General features: G+C 47.7%; 1 protein-coding gene across 2 annotated transcripts in view; it reads right to left on the bottom strand.

The window, feature by feature from the left end:
- Positions 1–1,474: 1,474 nt before the first annotated feature.
- The window catches only part of NECTIN4 (nectin cell adhesion molecule 4), an 88,742-nt gene continuing 70,667 nt past the window's right edge, over positions 1,475–19,549 (bottom strand). For both annotated transcript variants that reach the window (XM_079956826.1, XM_079956827.1), the window contains 5 exons: positions 13,158–13,309; positions 12,294–12,441; positions 11,391–11,469; positions 8,847–9,008; positions 1,475–7,770 (listed from right to left, as the gene is read on the bottom strand). In XM_079956826.1, the coding sequence (XP_079812952.1) occupies positions 7,498–7,770; positions 8,847–9,008; positions 11,391–11,469; positions 12,294–12,441; positions 13,158–13,309 (814 nt within the window). In that variant the 3' untranslated portion in view covers positions 1,475–7,497. The remainder of the gene's footprint in view (positions 7,771–8,846; positions 9,009–11,390; positions 11,470–12,293; positions 12,442–13,157; positions 13,310–19,549) is intronic.

Here is a 19,549-nt window from a genome sequence, read left to right on the forward strand (position 1 = left end):
TTTTCCCTCCCTAGTCAAGTTTCCCTTTTGTGTCTTGTTTGCAGTGACCCGCAAGCCACTCTGAGGGCCTCGTTTGGATGGAGGGTGGGATAAAAATGCTTAAAATATAATGGAATATAAAATAAATAAAATCCAGAGGCTATAATGCCAAACCAGCAGCAATGACATTCTTAACCTGCTCCATGGCACTAAAGTCAGGGCTGACCCCCTGTGAGGCAAGGTGAGGTGTCCGCCTGAGGCAGCAAGTTCCCCAGGGGCAGCAGATCCGGCCTCCAAAAAATGTGTTGCCCACTGTTGCTGTTACACTCCCCACTTGTTCCCAATGTAGATCTTTATTTTCTTCATTCCTGATGTCGGTCTTCACTCACTCCTTCTTCCCTGGCAGATTGGGAGGGTGCCATTTTGTGCCGAAATGTCTTGGGCCAGCCTTGCCTAACACTTATCTTCAATGGGACCTTAAGGTTCAGTTAGGCTTCACTGGGGTTGGTACAATTGCAGTCTGCATCTCCTACAAGGAATAGCGTGCATGGGAAACAGCTTAGCATGTGGGAGAGGGTGCATTTCAGGAACTGCCTTCATTCTGCTGCATTGTATTTCACACATTTGGCCTGATCCAGCAGCCAGGCTTTCCTTACACCCTTATAAATACTTAAGGTATCCATAAGAATAGCCACTTCTTTTGATAAGGAACCAATAGTGGTATTTACACCATATTTTAGCACAGGGGATCCATTCAGTCATGGGCGTAGCCGGGCCCTTGATCAAGTAAAACAATAGGAATATTTAATTAACTGACCTAACAAAAGTCCTGCTCCCCCAATCACATTTTGCTCCCTCCCCCAACAAAAACCCTGGCTATGCCCATGCATTCAGCCACCAGAGGCATAGCCTCAAGGCCTGACCTGAAATCTCCAAGTGTGCCTGGCCCCTTCCAGGTAGAAGGTGGAGAGCGAGCAGGAGTGCCTTTAGTGTTTTAAAAATAAAAATAAAATAAGAATAAAATAAGCTTGCAACTTTCAGCCCAGCAGAAGCTGAATGCAAATTATTGCATAGGTTGGGGATGGGGCTGCCCTCCTCCACTCCACTCTCCCAATTAATCTCTGTCTTCAAGACCCAGCCTCTGACATCACCCCTAGGTTTCCATTATGGGCCCTGAAATCTGAGGGTCTGGGATGTTCCTGACCTGGTAACCCTACACACTGGCAAAGCTTCCCTGTAAATCTGGCCAGTCATTTTTTAATGCAGTTTATGCCAGTGGACATCATTACATCTTGTGGTGGTGAATCCCATAATTATGAGTTGATGCACATTCTTTGGCCTGAACTTGTACTTCTGATCCATTTCCTTGGGTGGTTTACAAATTTTCTAGGATTGGATTATGAGAGAGGAATAGGAAAACTCTCCCTGACCACTTTTGCCAAACCAGGCAAAAATCTGCAAAGATTTACAAATCCATCCAACAACACACAAGTCCTGGGGTGCCAAAGGTGCAGTTTATTTACAACAGCAGAAGTGCATGTAAGAGCGCCCCAAAGTCCCTTCCTATACACAGAAAGACACTTGCATAATATTTCTCTATATATATCTATACACACACACACACACATTCACAGGCATCCATTGCTAGGGATTTTATATACACATTTACAGATTATACAAGGACCTCAAGGGTCCTAGAAGCAGATGACACAGCTTTTTCCTAAAATTCTTTCTTTAAAAAAAAATACAATCAAGAAATCATAATAATACATGTAAAAGGACGTAAAAGAGAGTCATATAAATTCACTTTGGAAGCGCCTTATCCTTATGGGTGCAGAATAAATGCATCCTCTTCGGGACTGAGGCAGTGGGCACGAAATTTGGGCACAGCCCCTGCTGGTGGAGAACAATTAAAAGAGGGGTTGGGCCACCTGAATTCCCTGTATTGCTCTGAGGTAGATCAAGATGTCTAGCAACTTGACTGTTTGGAGTTTGACCGCCCATGGTTCACTCAAAACTCTATTCAACTTCAAAGCTCACTGAGCTTGGCGTCCCTGGATATATTGTAGTTTATCAGTTTTGGCCTACCTTGCTGGGGTCCTGTTACAGTTGGTCAGCTGGTTAAATAAATGGTAGTTCATTTGGACCGCAGTCCTAAACGCACATTACAAAGGAGTAAGCACAGTTAAAACAAAATGCTGTGTTGGTTGAGGCTGGTGGGAGCTGGAGTCGCAAAAGATCTGGAAGTTATCAGGTTGTGGGGAAGGCTGAACTATAGACTTAAACTAGCTTAATAGTCAATTTCCCCCCAGGAAGCTATAATTCTCTGGTGGTGCAGACACACAACTCTAATATTCCTAGCGTTCAGTCATGAGTGATATTGCTTATGTACCCTAAAGGACTGGGATCCCAAAAACAGTCCAGTGAGGACTGAGTGTGACCATGGAGAGTTGTTTTTTTCTTGAGGGGGCATGCAGAAAACATGGAGGGGAAATAGAATGGAGTAAGGTACAGCTTGGCTGGCTGGCATAGTGAACAGGAGCGCTCACACAGAAACATTTTGGGTTGAATTCAGCGCAAGTCATGCTAAGAGTATACCCACTGAAATTAATGGACATGACTAACATGGGTCCATTAATTTAAATGGACCTACTTTGAGTAGAACTTAGCTGAATACAACCCTTTATTTCCAGTCCCACTTGTAGATCTTCTAAACAGGAAATTCTGAAGGCCCACATCAACCCACAGTTCCTTGGGTTCTCTGCAGGCAGGCATGACGGCTAAAGTGGTATTAAACCTAAGTTTGTGGTGCAGACTTGGTTGCCATTTTAAGTGGCCCAGGCCAGGCCACAAGCAGCTTTTGGAGAAAAACTGGACGGATGGATAGATAGGGAATAGATAAATCAGACAGACATATAGATATATACATACATACATATGAGAGATGCACATACGGTATAAGGGATCTGGATGTAAATATATCAAGAGATCCCTATTCTATCTTTGTTCTAAAACTTTTGGTAAAGTGTATTTATAGTTATTTGTGCAAGAAAAGCTCCATTTTGGAGTGTGCGAGGAATTCCATACCAAAATTAGCTTCTGCCCCTTTCCTGGGTTTATGACCTTCCTGTCAAAAAGGATGTTGGATAAACCAAAGCATAATAAAGACTTGTGTCCAGAGACTTCAGGACCAGATGGGTGACAAACCTTTGAGAACCAACATAAATCTCTTGTAAACAAATGCTCTGTTCATCATTTTGTAAAGGAACGGCTTCAGTTAGAGGTCTCTTTGACCACTAGATTAGAGAAAAGTTGCGTAGCCTGGCAGATTTGCAGGCATGTCTTAATTGTGGTGATAATTGCCCTGCGTTATGAAATTCTCCAGTCAGTTTGTGACTGGATCTTTTAGGGTAGGTTTGTGGCCTCATGGGGAAAAACACCACCACTCTTCTCAGTTTGTATAGTTGCAGTGTCTCAAGAGTTTGACGTTTCTGAAACTGCAGGGTTCTTGCCTTAAGAGCCTCCAGGAGATGGAGTAGACTATCAGAAGCGGCTGAATCACATGGGAAGGCAATTCATGGCTTGGGTATAAAACGTTTGCCTTTAGCTGCACTCTCCTGTCCAGGAGGCTCCACTCTGACTCATCACGCCCAGGTAGCTTCCTTCCCAGAACCTACAGGTGCTCTGTTAGATTTCATCCTCTCAAAAACCAGACTCCACCCCTAACCTGCTGTTGAGCTTCTAAACCCCTTCCTCTGCGTCTTGAGGTCTGAGCCTCAGGAGAGCGGTGGCAACCATCCCAGCTTGCTTTCTCATTCCAAGTTAAGAGCTGCCTTTTGGGATATCAAGAATAGCTGCAATAAGACATTACAACACCATACTGACAAAATATTACACTAACACCAGGGGGGTGGGCTTGGCCAAAGAGCCTGCGCCAGACCCCTTAAACTGCATTTTATGGCAAATGTAACTACCATTATTGCTATAAAATGCAGCTGAAGCACTAAAGTGTGGCATGGCTAGGCACTACGGAGGCTTTTGAAGGCAACCGTGCTTGTCATCCAAAGTGTGCTCTTAGTAGATTTGGCCCACTTTATTGCTTCTTGTTCAGCGCAGCTAACACCTTATTTCATTCATATATCCATATTATCCTTCCAACAAACTCGTTAGGTTAGGGCTAAGGGTGACTGGCCCAAGGTCATCTTTTGAGCTTCACAGCTGACTGTTCTGAACTTGGATCTCCCTGGTCCTAGTCCAACACTCTAATCACTATTATTTATTAATTTCATAAAATTTATATGTCACTTGATTGTTTTTTAAAAAACCTCAAAGTGGTTTGCTGCATCACTGACTATATCACTGCATTACTTATTAATTATTATTAATCTTTTCTTTCTTTTGTAGTGAAATAATCCCCAAGACATGCAGAACAGGAAGCAATAAAATACAAAGAGGAAGCTTTTAATGAATGCTGTAGGGGCTCCTTGCCATCCCAGAAGGATCTCAGTGTACTGCATCAGAGGCACATTCCCACCATTTAGTGCTATGATACCACTTTAAACACTCCTGGATTCCCTCCCAAAGGAATTCTGGGAACTGTAGTTTGTGAAGGTCGCTGAGATTTGTTAGGATGTCACTATTGCCCTCTCAGGACTACAGTTCCCAAAGTTCCCTGTGAGGAGGGATTGATTGTTCAAACCAGGGTTTTTTTTCCAGCTGGAACTTACTGGAGCCCAGTTCCTCTCAGGTGGGTGCCATTGCTATTACAAGAGAACAAGGTGAGTTCTGGCACCTCTTTTCCTAGAAAAACAGTGCTGGTTAAAACATTCTGGAAATCATGGCTTTGGGGGAGGAATAGGGGTCTCCTAAAAACTCTCAGCAACTACAGCTCCCAGAATTCTTTAGGGAAGCTATGTGTATTTGAAGTGGTACCATAGAGCTTTAAATGTATGGTGCGAATGTGGCCTAGGTGTTGTGTTGGAACCTTCATTTTAGTTCGACCTCCCACTAACTGCAAAAAAGCAACATTTCAGCTCACCCAGGGTAAGCCAGAAGCTCCTATGCTAAGACTATGTTTTATGTGATCATTTTTCTTAATGTATGTTTACTCCTGGCACGGGATACAGGGCACCTTCGTGGAACAAAACTTTAGGTATGCAAACTACCCTTAGCTGCCATCTGCTTCCACAGAACTTTTCACAGAGGCGTCACCCAAGACATGGGCATAGCCAAGTGGGGGCAGGGAGTGGAAGCTGCCTAAATCAATAATAATCAATAAAAATACATAGCAAACTGAGGTTCTCCCCACCCCACAAAAATCCTGGCTATGCCCATAACCCAAAGTACCTTGAAATGGTGTTTGCTAACATAAAGCGGCTGGATTCCGACCCAGTATGACCTCCTTGCAGTCTGCAGCGCATGGATGTTGTTCAAAAGCACCAGCAACGTATCTCCCCATTTACTAGTGAGTACACAGTCTGGGGGATTTGAGGCTGTCCCCGTTGGGCAAAAACAAAAACCAGAAACCAGAAACCAGAACGAGGTATGCTTTTGCACAGACTGGGAAGAGCTGCGACTGCTGCATTGCATGGGGTTGGACTAGATGATCCTTCAGTTCTATGGTTCTACATGTTGGAACTGCTTGAGTCAGAAAGGCCAAGGGTTGGTTCCTACAGCCTCACCGCCTAATTAAACTTAGCATGTGTATGACACTCAGAAAAACCTCTCACACATTATTTGTTATCACACCAATCTGGTAAGGTAGAACAGTATTACTATCCCCACGCTGTAAACAAATGAGTCCAGGGGCTGGTATAGTGATTCAGCATCTGCCTAATGCTCTCTGGTGGCAGCGCTCACAATTTGCATGTGTGAATGGGGCCATCTCAGATCTAGATCTAACTTCTTGTCCTGGCAAGCACAACCCTTTTCCTGAGGAGACACTTCAAACATTTGGCTTGAGTCCTTGTGGGATAATCAGACGCCCAGTGGGGGAACACGGAGAAGCACATGTGCTTTCATGCGTGTGCAGACATGCACCCCTTGGGGCCAGCTCAGCCATCTGTGACACCTTGTTTGATGGCTTCAGCAGTGGATGATTTTTTTTGGGGGGGGGGGATGAACCAGACATAAATCTCCACCATGGAAATTTTGTGACACCCCTCGCTCCCCCTGCCCCAAACAAACACACAATAGCTCCAATGCAAAAAAAAAAAAGGTTTTCAAAGGCACCAGTTGACTTGTTCAGCTGTGACCCCTTGAGAGATGAATAGCCCAGGGGTTATATGCACATGTGAAACGGACTTAAGAGAGGGGATGAGAGAGAGAGAGAATATGATACACTGCACAAAACTTCCAACCTTCTATGACTGCGGATATACAAAGGGCAACGAGACCCACAATCCCCCTTTCCCCCTTCACCACCCAGGATGCAAGAATAAATCCCAAAAAATGTCCTGGCATTTCACTGTTCCCTGTTCCATGGTGCTGGCAAGTCCTGCTGTCTTCCTGCTTCAGAAACAGTTTTGGTCTGCGTAGCTTGCACGAGTGGCAAGGGGTTTGCCCTAGCGAAAACCGATCTTCAGGTGGTCGCACTGGAAGTGGTGGCACAACCCACCCCAGCGGGACAGGGCTGGCCAGATGTTTCATCTGCCAAACTGGAGCTGTAGCTGCTGGAATCCTTTGCATTCATGTACAAGTTGCGTTTTGGATGGGGCTGGGTGAAAAAGTATGTATCTCATATCCCTACAGGAATCATATCAAGGACTGGGGAGGGTGGAATCCTGCCCACGGGCATCTCCCGAGCAGGGAATCTCCCTCGCAGGGCTCCCCTGAGGCCCGCCGGGATTCCTTGTCTCTGTGCCTACATTCAGTCTTTGGGAAGCTAGCCTTTCCCTTTCAAGGTAATAATAATAATTATATAAAATAAAAACAATGATTTTATTGCTTGCCTCGGCAAGGCTTTGGGGAGCTTCTGTCCGTAACCACAGGGGGCCACAAACGTTCAACTAATAATAATAATATTAATATTAACAACAATAATTAGAGGGGGAGGCACAATAGTTTCACGGTTCTGTCCCTGAGCCAAGATAAATGCGCTGCTGCCTGGTGGCATCCTCAGAATCGCTTGCCCTGTATGTGTAGCCTCAAAACATTTTAAAAAAACACGACACAAAAACGCAGGCCAGGCAATGTCACCGTCCCGCCAAAGTCAGAAAAGAAAAGGGGTGGGGGAAGCTTTCCCAACTTCCGAACCGGCTGTTGATCCACCCCACTGGGAATGAGTTGGTTCCCTCCTCAAGTGGACGGAGCAAGAGAAGACCATGGCCAGGATTCCCGGGGAAGAAGAACGGGGTGGTGAGGCCTGCGGAGATCTCCAAGGGCAGCTGCATGGCGGCCAGGTGGCTCAGAAGGAGGTGACAGCCTTGGCTCCCTCACCCAAGGGAGGCTCCGGCAGGCCATTGGGAAGTGGGTTCAGTGCTCTGTCGGGTCCTGGGGCTCCGTGGTAGGGGGCAAAGGTCACACCAGGTGTCCCCGGCCATTGATGTAGATGCCGTTGGAGGTGGGCTTCGCCCGGAGAGTGCCGTTCTCTTGGACAAAGTGGGTCATGGCTTGCTTGATGTTTTTCTCGCTGTCCCGCTGCTCCTCTTCCTCCTGCTCCTTCTCCTCTTTCTCCTTCTCCATCTGGTCCTCCTGGACAGGGGTGGGGGGTGGCGGGGGGAGCTCTGTCTGCGTCTCGATCTCCCGCACTGTCGATAAGGTGGAGTAGCTACGTCCTTCGGCCTCCTCGCTCTGAGCAGGAGAGAGAAGCAGGGTGTCAAATATTTCTCTCTCTCTCTCTCTCTCTCACACACACACACACTGCTTTTTTTCTGGGGGGACGGAGGGGTATGCATACCCCTAAACATTTTGTTAATCTTTGTACTTTTGTCCATTTACTGTATTTCCCCCCCTATAAAATGGTGATTTTCTTGAGTCAAAATGAGAGTACCCAAACATATATATTTTTTAGAAAAAATATATCTATATATTTAGAAAAAATCTATCTATCTATCTATCTATCTATCTATCTATCTATCGCAACAAAGTGGTTCACAACAAAAATACATGACACCAGACAATGAAAACCATATTTAAAAAGTTAAGATTTTTTATCTTTTAATTCGCTTTAAGTCTATTGCTGTTTTAACTTTTCAGAAGTCTTAAATAGTTGTTGGCTATTTTTCTTGCTAATAATTTTTTTATTTCTGAATTTATTTCTATTTGTTTTCAATCCAATAAAAGCCTCATTGTAACAATGCCAAATTATAATAACATTAAAAAATGCCACTCATTCAAAAGACAAATTATACAATATAGGTGCCGCCCCCCATGTGCTGCAATTGATGGTTTGATGATCTACTATACTTCAGCGTTCCAAAATCTTATAAATTTCCATTACACTCCAGTCAGAATACCAAAGCCTTAGACCGCAGCTGTAATCATTTTATTGTCGCTGTTGATTTTCCTTAGAGATAACTTTCTTGTTTTGATCTTTTTTTGCAAACCACTTTGAGGATTTTTGCAGTCAAGTGGTGGATAGATTATTTGCAATAAATAATATATAGATCGACCACTGTGGCAAGATGTGCTCTTAACTGCCTGCATAGGCCTGGCAGAATAGAATTGTTTCCAGCAGGCGTATCATGCTTCAGATTGCCAGGGACTGGCTGGGCAAAGAGCAGCGGTGGGAGGCACCAACCAGGGAAGCCCCAGAGGAGGAAGGCTCAGAGCCCGGGGATTGGTGGTGGGACACGGAGGAGAGGTCAAAGCAGGAAGACTGGGAGGAGGTGCTGGATACTGAAAGGACAACAGGGTTTGGTGCTCACCATGACAGAGCAGAGGCTGGTTTCACGCAGGCTGTCTGCCCGGAAGCTGCCCTGCCGGCTGTCCCGGCAGAGGCTGTCGGCTCGCAGGCTCTCCCGGCAAAGGCTGTCCCCACGGAAGCTGCCCTGCCGGCTCTCTGACCTCAAGGGAAGGTTTTCTTCCATCTGAAAACAAACGAGGGCACGGGGAAGGGAAGGGATGGTGAAGAGTTGGTTACAGGGAAGTGAAACTTGCAGCACTTGTTAAAAGTTGCCCACTCCACAATTAAGCCACCCATCCATTCTCTCTCTCTCTAACCTATCACACAGGGTTGTTGCGAGGTGGAAATGTGTGGAGGGGGGGAATGAAGCCACATCTGCCGCCTCGAGCCCCTTGCAGGCATATAAGGCAGGGTGTAAGAGTCATAAATAAATATTACTGAGCTCTGATTTGGTTCTCAAATCAAGAGCGTTTACCATGGCCCGTTTCCATTCTATACCCACGGCCTTCCTGCAGGGGATTTATTCCAAGACCCCTATTACTCAGCGTCTATGTCCATGCACAATGAATGAAGTAGAGGACTTCATACATTTCTTTTTCTACTGCCCTATTTATGAGCTAATAAGAACTAAGCTCCTCCGCTTGATCCCGTCCACCATTACATCTAAGGAAGACTGTTTGAAATCGCTTCTTGTGGACGCAAATTCCCAAGTTTCACGTGGGGTGGCAATCTTTATAGTGCAGGCCTTGAAACTCAGGACTACTCTGACTGGGTAGTGTGTCCTAGACCTGGACCTGCTTTAATTCCTTTATTACCTTTTTAACCTAATGTGCCAAGCCTATTTTGGGGCCATTATATGCTCTATATACATCCACATTCTAGATTCCCGGCCCCGGCAACTAAATCTATACATTATTGTCTTAGGGTAATTTAAATGTCATAACCCCAGTAATATCGTTTTGAATTTTGTTTGGTTGCTTGTCTATAGCATTTTTGTTTTATCCTGCTATGGCTGTATGCTAATGCAATAAAGGTTTGATTGATTGATTGGTTCTCAAATCATGCCACCTGTGCTCCGGAGAACCTGGGGACTGACTGTGTGCAAAGCCTGCTGGAGGAAGCCAATGGTTCATCTAGTTCAATATGCTGCACTCGCAGTGGTCAAGCAGACTCCATCCACCATGGGGAACCCGCAAGCAGGATCCGAGCCCAAGCACTCTCCCCTCCTGTGGTTTTCAGCAACTGGTATTCAGAAGCACTACTGTCTCTAGAGACACAGCATAGCCACCATGGCCTGTAGCCACTGATAGGCTTCTCCTCTATGAATCTGCCTCCCTTACGGCCATCCAAAGGGATTCTTTAGCTGCGATTCCTGCATTGCAGGGAGTTGGACTAGATGACTCTTCTCTATGACTCTAAGCTGGTGGCCATCGCTGCCTCCTATGGAAGCGAGTTCCATAGTTTAACTAAGCGCTGCGTGAAGAAGTCATTTTTTTAAAAAAATGTGTCCTGAATCTTCAGTTTCACTGGATGCCCATGAGTTCTGGTGTTATGATGAAAGAGGGAGAAAATCTTTTCTCTCGCCACTTCCTCCATGCCGTGCATGATTTCATAAACTTTTATCATGTCGCCTCTTCCCCCCGCCCCACCTGTAAGCCCCAAATGCTGGAAGCTTTCTTTGTAGGGGAGCAACAGCTCCATCCCCTGGATCATTTTTGTTGCCCTTTTTCTGAACCTTTCTTGCAACTCTGCAATATCCCTTTTGAGGTGAGGCAACCTCAAGCATTTCCCAGGTCAGAGAAGGTGGCTTCAAGTGAGATCTGAGCTCAGCCATTCTCATATTTAGAAAGGTGGCTTGTGTGCGTGTTTACATTATTCCACTTGCTCCCTCTAGAGGGTGCTGAAGGACTTCAATGGGCTCAGCTCTGCAGCAAAGGAAGAGGGGGGGAAAGAGGCTTCAAAGTTCTATCGGCTGCAGGCTTTTCATCACTTACCTTTCCTCTGTTCTTTCCAGGCAACGTCTGTGCTTTAAAGCTCTGTGTCTGAGTGCCTTTTTTTTTTTTTTGCACTGGAGCAAAAACCCTCCCTTTAAAGCTGAATCGGAGCAAACGGAAAACCCAGACTGATGTATGCCCCAACTGAGCAAAACACTCAGACATGGAGCTCTAAAGTTCAGAGCAGTGTGGGGAAGCCCTGTCATGAGCCATGGATAAATGGGTGCCTCCAAGTTCAGAGGCAGTCTATCTGTGCAGACCAGGATGGTGTCTGAGCCTCCCAGAGCCAGAGATGCCCAGATCAAGCAAAGCACTGCTTATTTCCTTCTGCAGTGGAGGTTTTTAAACAAAGGTTGGATAGCTTGTCAGGGATTGCTTATCTGGGATTCCTGCATTCATTGCAAGGGGTTGGGCTAGTTGACCCTTATGTTCCCTTCCAACCCTACAGTTCTATGAAAGGAGAAGGGGCTCTCTATCCCCACCCACTTCCTCTCCATGGAAAAACCCAGCCTGTGCCTTCTTATCCCTCCCCAGCCAATCCACAGGGGCCCCCACACTCTCTTTACCCTCACCTGATTCCGGGTGTCAGTGCTGTGGCTGGAGTGGAGGCGCCGGATGGAGTTCTCCCGGGTCAGGGTCAGCTCTTCTTCGCTGCCGGACACAAGGAGGGGGAAAAGCCAGGTGAGATAGCTATTTCCCCCATTGCCCTCTGCCTAACAGGAATATCTCACTGTGCGCCAAGGCACCAGACGTGGCACCAGGGGGCGTGGTTGCCAGGTCTCTTAGTCTGGTCAGAAGGTTCACTGTTCAAATTAATTTAATGAAGCCCATAACAACTTAGCTCCAGGGTGCCTCAGGGACAGCCTGAACCCAGAGAGCCCAGCTCAGCCCCTGAGATTATCTGCAGAAGAGCTGCTGGTCATACCCTGAGTTGGCGGGGCTCATTTGACAATGACAAGAATCCAAGCCTTTGGTATAGTTGGCCTGGTCCTATGGGACACTCCGCCACTAGATATTCAGCATGGTGTGATTCCCAGAATGCAACCCCTGAGAAGGTTGTATGACCTCAGGGGTGGGGCAGGCAAGCATGTGGCTGGACCAAAGGGCACTGACAAGCCCCGATGATCAACTGATTGCCAGGGCTTGCACGCCTCTGTACGAGGTCCTTTGCAAACCCTAACCATCAGCTGATTGTCCATACAGGCATCATCGTCATCATGATGCCAAGTGATTGGCAGGTGGGTGTTCCCACTCACCTGTGAAACTTAGCCCACAGTGGGGGAGGGGGGAGGTAAGGATCCAGCCCACTAGCCAAATCCAGTTCCTTAGTCCAGCTCAAAACGTAACGGGGGGACCAAGGTGATTACGGTTGGCATCAGAGAAGAGGGCTAATAACACCAAAACGATGTCATATGAGGTGCTAGATGACACTTTGGGTCCCTTCCAATTCTATGGTTCTATCCCCATTTGCTTACTATTTCTCAGTGATGCGTTTGGTCTTTCTCTTGTGGTAGCAAGTCATGAGTATGACCACCAGGACCAGCAAGCCAAGCAGCACTACAGAGATGAGTCCTGCCCCAATCATGGAGATGGAGACCACGTCCACCTGCTTGGCCCGGTTGCCTGTTGGGAAAGACAAGAAAAGAGAGGTGAGTAGGCCATGGCAGTGATGCATGAAGTCCACTTTGAGCTTCTCTGCATGGGACTGGAAGAAACCCACAAATCACCCCCTTGCCCAAAGTCCTACAGCACCAGTTCCCCTGAAGGACAGATCTTTAGAGAGTTACAGAAGAAGTGGCTTCCTTACAAAGAGAGGCAAAATTTTCCTATGGCTGCCAAGTGAGAGAGGAGGGAAGGCAAGCCCTTTTATTTCCCCACCACACATGGGGGGGGGGGAAGGACCTAGTCCCCTATCTTCTCCCCTATATCAAATTCTGAGGAAACAAAAAATGTGTGTGTACAGCTAGTGGTGGGCACAGCACTGATTGGCTAGAAATGGGCACGTCACCAACCCTCAACACTGGAGCAGGTTTCTTTTAAGTTTTTTTTTTTTTAATTACTTTTAAAAGAAACATTGAGTGTTTACAGAGGTATGATTCCCAGAGTGGTTTAACAGTCAATCCCTCTTCCCAGGGAATTCTGAGAACTGTAGGTTTTGTTAGGGGAATAGAGGCCTCCTAATTACTCTCAGTACCCTTCATGAACGACAGCTCCCAAAACTGTTTTGGGGAAGCCATGGCGGTTTAAAGCAGTGTGGCCCATGTGGCCTGGGCTGTTGTCTAGCATAGACAAGCCAAATCAGCTCTGCTGCCCGTTTCTGAGCTATCCCAGAATGGTACCTTTTATGCTGATGGTCGTCTCAGCCTCCTTGGTTGCAAAGCCATTGGCCACTTGGCAAACATAGACGCCTCCATCTTCAGAGTTAAGGGGTCTCTGGAAGAGCAGGGTGTCTCCTTTGATTTTGACTCCGCTGGGGAGGGGGTCATTGAGCCTGGGCAGAGAGAGGAGACCAAGTCAGGAAGCGGTGGGGAAAACATCTTTATCTCTGTGGACCCAGATTCTTGCTGGGTCTTCTTTTGACACCTAGAGTTTTGCCAGTGCCTTGAACTCAACTGCTCAAGATGTGCAGCACCTGCTAAGTCACAGAGAGGTGCCTATTCATCTCCTCCCAAACAGGCAGTTTCTCTCTCTCTCTCTCTCTCTCTCTCACACACACACACACACACACACACACACACTGCTGCATCATATGATGAAAGATGACCTGGTCCTGTGTTATCTAGCAGCCAGTATTCAGAAGCATTGCTGCCTCTCTGACTGTGGAGGCAGAGTTGAGCCACTGTGGCTAGGAGCCATTGCTAGCCTGTTCCATGAACTTGTCCAAACTTCTTTCAATTCGTCCAATTTGTCCAAACTTCTTTTAATCCATCCAAGTTGGTGGGCCATTACTGTCTCCCGCGCGAGCCAGTTCCGTGGTTTACTAGGTGTTGCATGAAGGACTTTCTGTGATCTGTCCTGAACCATTCATGGGATGTCCTAAATTTTCTTTCATTCATTCATTCAATTGCATTTATATCCCAGCCTTTTCTCTAAGCAGCTCGAGGTGGCATACATGGCTCTCCCCCTCCCCATTTATTCCCCACAACAACCCCATGAGGTTAAGTTAGGCAGAGAGGCCACGACTGGCCCAAGGTCACCCAGTGGACTTCACAGCCAAGTAAAGATTTGAACCCTGGTCTCCCACGTTCTAGTCCAACACTCCAACCACCACACCACGTACTCTCTGTACTGTATGTACATTTTCTACTCCAGATTTATTTATCTATTGCATTTCTATACACCCTTCTTCTCCAAGGACCTCAAGGTGATATACATGGCTTTCCCCCTCTCATTTAATCCCCACAACAACCCTGTGAGGTGGGTTAGGCTGAGAGGCAGCAGCTGGCCCAAGATCACACCCAGTGAGCTTCATGGCTGAGTGGGGATTTGAAGCAGTTTTATGCTGAAAGGCGAAGGGAAAACGTCTCTTTCTCCACTCCAGGTGTAATTCCCTACACTTCCACCGTGTTGTCTCTTCCTCACCTTTTCTCTTAAAAACATTGCAAGTATGTCCCTATTTTCGGCTGCGGGGTGTCAGAGGGCCTTCGCCAGAGGGAGAGGCACCGCCCCAAAGACGCCACGCAAGAGGAAAAGAGGAATGGCAAGGGCCAGGAACTCCTGAACCAGATGCTCTCGCCCTTTCTGCCGCTTCCCCGCCTCAGCAACATGTCCAGGCTCGTGAGGGAAGGTGTGGGGCACAAGGGGAGGGGGGGCAGGGAAGAGGAGGGCGGGGTCAGCCATGACATCATGAACAATAGGTGCTGAAATCAAAGGGATCCCTTCCCTTTTCCCACGGGTCTCTTGCATAGCTGAGCTGGGTGCCGGAGCGTGTCCAGACAGCACCCCAAACTCTGCGCAGAGATTCGGCAAAGCGTCTGAGCCGGCGAGCGGAGCCCGGCCAAGGCAACAGCGCCGTGCCCTTCCCAACCCGCACGCACACGCAACAGACACATATGCACATGTGGAGGAAGACACCTGCATGTGGGGAAAGAGTGAGGACATATGTGAACTGCGCATGGGTGCATCAACAGGAGCCTCTTGTCCACACACAAACATGCGTTTAACAGTGTTTGCAAAGGGCAAAACTTTTCTCCCTTCCTTTAGCTCCTCCCTCCCCCGCCTTTTAAATTTATTGATTTGTTCACATGCAAACATGACAAAAGGAAAGAAAACAAAGAATCAATAGTTTAACCCAGATGTTTTCAACCTTTCTGAGTCCATATGGTTCCCTTGACCAACTGCATTCTTTCTGCGGCACCCCTGTGAGGCTCAGGAGCCCAGTTATGGACAGCTTCACACCGCATTTTGAACACCCTCCCTTGTGAAGTATTCCCTCAGTCTCCTCTCTTCTCTCTTCTCCTTGGGAGTCTTCTGGGCAGCTGCTGCCGCCGCCCCTGGTCTCTCAAACCACCCCCTGACCAGCACCAGAGGCACCATTTGCCTGGGGAGTGGTAGCCAGGGCTGCTGCAACAAACAGCTGTACAAGCCTTTGGGAGGCAGAAATGTGAGAAGGCATCAGAGGGACAGAGGCCAGTGTTGCTCGTGGCACCCCTATCATTCAAGGCACCCCAGGGTACCATGGTACATGGGCTGAAAACCCCTGGTTTAACCCATAAAGCTTTGCAGTACAAAGACACAGCCCAGCCCCAAAGGCATAATAAAGTATTGATTTGATATTCCCTTTACAAATAATAAAGATTTAAAAAAATAAAAAAGTATTTTCCACCTGTGAGTTCCATCAGTTTTATTGAGAATAAAGGTCCTAGATAGTTTTAAATGCGCCAGACATTTGCATATACTGATGGCGCCTCAGTGTTTGCGTAAGAAATAAAATCATGCCATATTTAAAAAACAAATGGTCACCAAGGTCTGCCCTTTAGATACTTTTACTTTTAATTTTAAAAGGCAATTTTGTCCAGGATACTCCAAATGTGTCCTGGGGGCATGTGCAGATCTCATCTCAGGGCCGCCAGGGCAAGGGACCCACCTTCCAGCTTTCTCCGCCCCACCCCAGTTTACAGCTCATTTCCAGCATTTGTTCCAGGATAACTATCCACACTGCCTTCTCAGTCTTTCTGCAGAAAAGGACAATAGTCGTACCTTGGATCCCAAACACCTTGCAAGTCGAATGTTTTGGGTCCCAAACGCCGCAAACCCGGAAGTGAGTGTTCTGGTTTACAGACATTCTTTGGAACCCGAATGTCCGACCCGGCTTCCGATTGGCTGCAGAAGCTTCCTGCAGCCAGTTGGAAGCCACGCCTTGGTTCCGAACATTTTGGAAGTCGAATGTACTTCCAAGGTATGACTGTACTGACACTGAGTCCTCTGCCTTTGCAGGCATGCCAGCAGGATGAAATCCTGGCCACTTCCTGGCCGATAAGCAGCCGTGCAGCTCTCTACAGAGGCCATGTTTCCTGCCGAACTACTGCACCTCTAAAAAAGGCAGGCAGACCTCAAAAGAATCTCATTCCTGCCCCCCCACCCCGACAACCTGGCCTGTGCAAAGCCTCATCCATCCACCACGCCCACCCCCCACCCCTGTGCTGACTTGGCTGGTTTTTTACCGTCTCTCTCTCCCCCCCCCCCCCCCGCCACCTTCGCTCACCACAAAAGGCTACAAGGTGCATCTTGGCCCGGGGCTGCTTCCCCGAAACCCACAGCAAGTCTCAGCCAGTCCCTCGGAGCGCAAAAAAAAAAAAAGAGAGCTCGAGAGGCAGGCCGGGATGGCTGAGTGATGAATAAGTGTTTATGGAGGATCAGCCTTCCCTTTGAATGGGATCCGTGGGAGCTCTCTGCGGCAGCCAGCCCAGATCAGGTGCACCACTGGCTGGCTGGGAATGGAATGGCCAGGTGGGCAAGTGGCTGCTACCCAGATGCACTGATGCAGCTGCCTTTTGGGGGGCAGGAGGGAAGCATCCCCATCTTGGGCACCTGGGGCAAGAGGGGCTGCCAGAAGCAAGCCTCGCCAGCTCTCTGTGGGACGTCAGGAAATGCACCTTGTAGCTGGCACCCAGACGGTGTCAGGCGGGCCAGGCAGGCGTCCAAGGCTGGCGCTGGGAGATGCCAAGCTGCCCCAGACTCCTCTGGTGGTGCAATCCTGGATTTGCATCCCGGGAAAGTGTCACGCGGGTTAGGGATTGCCCCAGGGGCGGGGGCTTGAGGGGTGGGGGCTGGCTCGGCTGCTGCTCTCCCCAACGGGCACAGGCTGCCTCCAGAGGCTCCCAGCGCTAGGGCAGGATTCATTCCCCCTGGCTTCAAGCTGAGCCAGGCTGCCTGCAGAGAGGGCACTCTGCCACGGAACTCTTCCCAGCCTGCCATGCCCACTTTGTCCTAGTAGGCCAGGGGTTCTTAAACTCTGTTTTTCTAGGGCATCTGTGAGGAGCTCCTTGGAAGCCTACTGGGGACTGCTTACTGGGAGAAGCTTACTGGTGCAGCTGGGTCATTTTAGAACCTGGCCTTAATGGTCTTGCAAGGCGCCCCCTTTGGGTAGCCAGTTGTAAAGCACCCACTTCCCATTTCTGTACTCTCTCTCCTCTAATTCCTGCTTCTACATTCTTGGTATCTCACAGCAACAAACCAAAACGGTTTGCCAACTCTGGATTTATTTATTTTTCTTTTAATGCTCTGAGCACGTTGCATGCCTGCCTTGAATTCACAGCACCATCATGACCACAGGAACAAAACGGCATTTGCTTCTGCTGCCCTGGTTTTAACCCGGGAATAACAAGCACCATTTTGTTGTAGAAAGGGATAATCAAATGAGAATCTATTACCATGTGCATTCATGGCTGCCTTAAAAAAATACAGAAAGGATTCTATAGCAACCAACATCTGCCCCAGTGGGCCCTGCCTTGCTTCTAGCAGCCCAGGTGCCAATGCCAGGCTTGTTGGCTGTGGCTCCCATAACCTGCCACTCTCTGGGTGATCACCTGGGGACCTTCTGGCTCCAAGACCCAGCTGCACTACTGACCGGGCTCTTTGTTCACGTCAGACAATGCTGAGGCCCCATGAGGCCTAGTAAGGAACAGTGGGAGCCAAAGCTGTCAACTTTCTGATTTGAAAATAAGGGATCAGCAGCCTCAAAAATAAGGGATCAGCAGCCTCACCTGTCCCAAGGTCAGTCTACAGGATATCTAACAATCCGGGATAGCAGCAGGAAGCGGCGCTGGAATAAGGGAATTTCCCGCAAAAAAAGGAAGGTTGACAGCTATGGTGGGAGCAGAATGGACTTGTGAAAAACACACCCAAGAATCATCTGCAATGCACAGGGCTTCTGTAACACGTGGAGGGTAGGATATAAGAACATTTGAAGAGCCCTGCTGGGTTAGGGCCATGCCCTATCTTGTCCAGCATCCTGTTCTCAGAGTGGCCAACCAGGTGCCCCAAAGGGATGCCCACAAGCAGGACCCAGGAACAAGAGGCCTCTGCTCTCCTGCAACTGGTATTCAGAAGCATTACCACCTCCGAATGTGGAGGCAGAGTACAGTCTCCATCGTGGTTATAACCTTCTTCTCCATAAATCTGTACGATCTTCTTTTAAAGCCAAGCAAAAACATATATCCAAAAGGCACTTCGGTCTCCATTGGCACTTCATTCCAAAGAAACTGAACCCTGGGTAAGTGCAGGCACCCCTGGAGTCTCTTGCTGTTTGGAGACTGGGGCTGACTGCAACACTCTTCTGAAAGTCAAGGCAGCGTCTGTCCTGCAAACTGTTACCAACACCTCAAAACGCTTTTGCCCATTTCCATGAGCGAAACGGCAGGCTGACCACAGCATGCCACCTTAAAATTTGTGCGTGTACATTGTTGCATGAGTGGGCAAGAGATAAAGACGCAGCCACACATTATTCAGAGATAGGGCATCTGCAGAATTCAAATCGATTTTAACAAAGCATCTTCCAAAGAAAAAAACCTGGGACAAGATCAAGACTTGTGATTTATCAACTGGCAATACAATCATAAAGGAAATGTGAAATAAATTTAAAATTATGAGGATTGTGGAGGGAGCGGGGGGAAGTCCAAAAGAATTTGGTATTATAGTGGATATGAATGTGTCATTTAAATCTGTAAAAGAAAATTTTTCTAAAAAATTAATAATAATAAGACTTGTGATTTATCTGGGACGCAGACTAGACAAACTGGCTCCTACGGCAAGCACGGTTTTCAAAATGTTTCAGCTGGAGAGATGGGCTGTTGATGTTCTTATACAATTGCATTTATGGATTTTTAATTGCATTTCTTATTCCGAATGCCTAGAGGCTCCAGGGCAGGCGGCATACAAATTTAATAAATGACTACTGCGTAAATTCCTTGAATTAAAAAGTCAGGTATACATTCTTTGATTTTAAAAAACTCCGGACGATTCACATTCCTATCCTACCTTTCCCTCAAGGAGCTGGAGGCATATGCAGCCCATGCGTCCTATTCCTCCCCCCCCCCCACCATTTTATCCTCACAACAACCCTGCAAGACATGTTAGGGTGAGAGAGTCTGATCGGTCCAAGCTAAACCAGAGAGCCCCGTGACAGATATGAATCTGGCTCTTCAGTGTCCTTGTCTGAAATTCTAATCTCATCACCACGAAAGAGGTGGGGCTGGGGCTGTAGCCCCAGGAGCCCAATGTGGCCCTTGGG

This window comes from Podarcis cretensis (genome assembly GCF_951804945.1).
Source record: "Podarcis cretensis genome assembly, chromosome: 16".
Classification (NCBI taxonomy): Eukaryota; Metazoa; Chordata; class Lepidosauria; order Squamata; family Lacertidae; genus Podarcis; species Podarcis cretensis.